The 2,678-nt window shown below is 54.5% G+C and overlaps 2 protein-coding genes across 2 annotated transcripts in view; both read left to right on the top strand.

Annotated features, from left to right (window-relative positions):
- The first annotated feature begins 10 nt into the window (after nucleotides 1-10).
- On the top strand, nucleotides 11-1,869 carry LOC100745190 (GATA-binding factor A). Its single transcript, XM_003493443.4, has 3 exons — nucleotides 11-340; nucleotides 451-718; nucleotides 800-1,869. Exons 1-3 carry the CDS (start codon nucleotides 176-178, stop codon nucleotides 1,186-1,188), a joined length of 822 nt encoding a protein of 273 aa, XP_003493491.2. The 5' UTR covers nucleotides 11-175; the 3' UTR covers nucleotides 1,189-1,869.
- Nucleotides 1,870-2,018: 149 nt separating this feature from the next.
- Nucleotides 2,019-2,678, top strand: part of LOC105681506 (photoreceptor-specific nuclear receptor) — a 2,944-nt gene continuing 2,284 nt past the window's right edge. The window contains exons 1-3 of the mRNA XM_024371105.2: nucleotides 2,019-2,214; nucleotides 2,285-2,425; nucleotides 2,524-2,675. Coding sequence (XP_024226873.1) covers nucleotides 2,211-2,214; nucleotides 2,285-2,425; nucleotides 2,524-2,675 — 297 coding nt within the window. The 5' untranslated portion in view covers nucleotides 2,019-2,210. The remainder of the gene's footprint in view (nucleotides 2,215-2,284; nucleotides 2,426-2,523; nucleotides 2,676-2,678) is intronic.

Below are 2,678 nucleotides of genomic sequence, written 5' to 3'. Positions count from 1 at the left end.
GCGCCGCGCCTCTTCCATATCCGATAAAAGTACGTATAAAAGTGGTGGAGCGATTTCTCGGCGCGATTTCGGCAACGTCGACGACCTGCTGGCGCGAGGGGGGAGAAAGTCGCGCGCGTTCACCACCCATCGTTCCGCGAAAAACCGGCGTTCCTCGATTGTTTCAGACACCGCGATGGATTTTCAATTCGGCGAGGGTCGCGAGTGCGTTAATTGCGGGGCTATATCGACGCCGCTTTGGAGGAGGGACGGCACCGGGCATTATCTGTGCAACGCGTGCGGACTCTATCACAAGATGAACGGAATGAACAGACCGCTGATAAAGCCGTCCAAACGGCTGGTAAGTCGATGATGGAAAGCAACCGTGTCGTTGCGTGGATCGCGTTTTAGTCGCGGGCCGTCTACCATTACGAACCACGAACCCGTGCGGATGTCGCTCGCTGATTTCAGACAGCCACCAGGCGTTTGGGTTTGTGCTGCACGAATTGCGGTACCCTCACTACCACTCTCTGGAGGCGCAACAACGAAGGCGAACCTGTTTGCAACGCTTGCGGTCTCTACTTTAAGCTGCACGGCGTCAACAGACCTCGCGCGATGCGCAAAGACGGTATTCAGACGCGAAAACGAAAACCGAAGAAAACGCCCGAGTCGAACGTCAGATCGTCCACGGTGGATCACGAAACAACCGCCGTCTCGGCCGCTTCTTCTCCGTCCACGGGTAAGCACGGAATCCACAGTCCTCGCGATCCTTTTCGCCATTCGTTCGTTTTCCACACGGCGATCTTTCTGCCATTCACAGAATTGAAGGGTAGTCAACAGCAGCAACAGCAGCAACAGCAGCAACAGCAGCAGCAACAGCAACAGCAACAGCAACAGCAACAACAGCAGCAACATCAAATCGAGGTGTCCAAATCGACCGCCGGTGGCGCGTCCAGTTCGTCGGACAGACCGGTCTATCTCGGGCATACGTCTCTATTGGCGACCGGAAGCGTAGCTACCGTAAAAACCGAACCGCGAAGTTGCGACGGCATTGTCGGTCAACCGTATTCCTCGTATTACCAGCATCCTCATCAACTGGGGGTGGCGACCAGCGAGCATCAACAGCAAACGTACTACGGGAGCCAGGAAGCTCCCTATCATCATCAACATCACGTTACCGCGGCTGCCAAATTGTTAGCCTCCACGTAATTTGATCTCAACGTCGAAGAATCGACGGGACGATGTCCGCGATGCGCCAATCGCCGACGCGAAACGGACGACGAGCGCGTTCGTTCGTCGTTGTCGTGCGTTGCTCGTTTCGTCGCATTTCGTTTTTCGTTTCTCGCTCGTCCGTTGTCGTTCGTCGTTGTCGCGTTGCCGCGTACGTTACGCGCAATATACCGTACGCGACCGATAAGCGAACCGGCCGAATGGATAAGCGAGGTTTATGCTTTCGTCGATCGTTCGTCGACGATTCGCCGCCGTATATTTAGTTTTCTCGTCGTCTTCGTCCCTCGAAAAGAGAAAAAGGAAACGTCGTGGCGACCACACACTAGGTGCTATCGACCGACTTTCATCGATTTCGGCGTCGTGACACGGTCGTTCTGACACGTTTGACGCTTACGTTCGTCGAACGGTATACATGTATTCGCCAACGAAAGGTACTCGATTGTAAATAAAAATCGCGAGTCGATTCGTAATCGACGTAGATTTCTACGGTAGACTAGTTTTAGAGGCGTGTCGACGATTTGATCGACCGATAGATCGCGCATGGAACGCGGCGAATCCAAGGCGCGCGAACGACCTATCCGCTTCGAAGAAATGTCAGCTTTTTTGTACAGTTCCTGTATGATTAGTTTTCCGACGCGCAATAAAGAGAATAGCTTTCGACCTCGTCTTGTCGTTTGTCGAAGGAGAGACGCGTCGTCCTTCGAAGCGTTGCGCTACCTCCCGCTCTCGAACCTGTCGCCAACGTGGATTTCTCCACGATGCTCGGTAAATATTGTCTTTTCGCGGTCTGACGACCCGGCTGACGTTCGCGCGCCCCTCATACTCTCTCACGATCTCTCGTGGTCTCGTTGCACCGTGTGCGCGCCATCAGTCCAACCCTCGACGTCCTGCTGGACGAACCCCGCCGAGCTCTCTCGTCCCTCTTGTCTTGTTCTCGCGTCTTTGCTTCTCTCCTCGCTTCCAAATATTCCGCGCTGTCTGCGATTCTCCGCGGGAGAAAGATGGGTAAGTGCTCGACGTACGATTCGCCCGATCGAGAACATCGACTAATTCGATTGCTTGTCGCGGATCGCAGGAAGAACGCTGCCGACGCCGGTTGCTTGCAAGGTTTGTGGCGACCGATCTTACGGGAAACATTACGGGGTTTACTGTTGCGACGGTTGTTCGTGTTTCTTCAAGCGGTCGGTGCGTCGCGGCGCTCTATTCACCTGCATAGGTTCGCCAGATTTCTCCTCTTTTCCTACCGTACCGTAATTCCAGCTGATCACGGAGATCCACCGGATCGTCTCGCGATTCCGCCCCTTATTTTTTCAGCCGGAACCGGAGCGTGCTTCGTCGACAAAGCGAGACGCAATTGGTGTCCGTATTGCCGCCTGAACAAGTGCTTTACCGTTGGCATGAACACGGCAGGTAAGCATAATCGAATCGACTTCGATCGCAAACGCAAGTACGCCGCCCGCTACGACGTA

Source organism: Bombus impatiens, unplaced genomic scaffold (assembly GCF_000188095.3).
Source record: "Bombus impatiens unplaced genomic scaffold, BIMP_2.2 scf_1096, whole genome shotgun sequence".
NCBI lineage: Eukaryota > Metazoa > Arthropoda > Insecta > Hymenoptera > Apidae > Bombus > Bombus impatiens.
Note: the sequence above shows the minus strand (reverse complement) of the source record. Positions and strands in the feature narration are given on the sequence as shown.

Coding starts and splice junctions, on each gene's coding strand:
- LOC100745190 (XM_003493443.4), top strand. CDS start 176: ATGGATTTTCAATTCGGCGAGGGTCGCGAGTGCGTTAATTGCGGGGCT. Junction 341..450: donor TAAAGCCGTCCAAACGGCTG/GTAAGTCGATGA, acceptor CGCTGATTTCAG/ACAGCCACCAGGCGTTTGGG. Junction 719..799: donor CGCTTCTTCTCCGTCCACGG/GTAAGCACGGAA, acceptor TGCCATTCACAG/AATTGAAGGGTAGTCAACAG.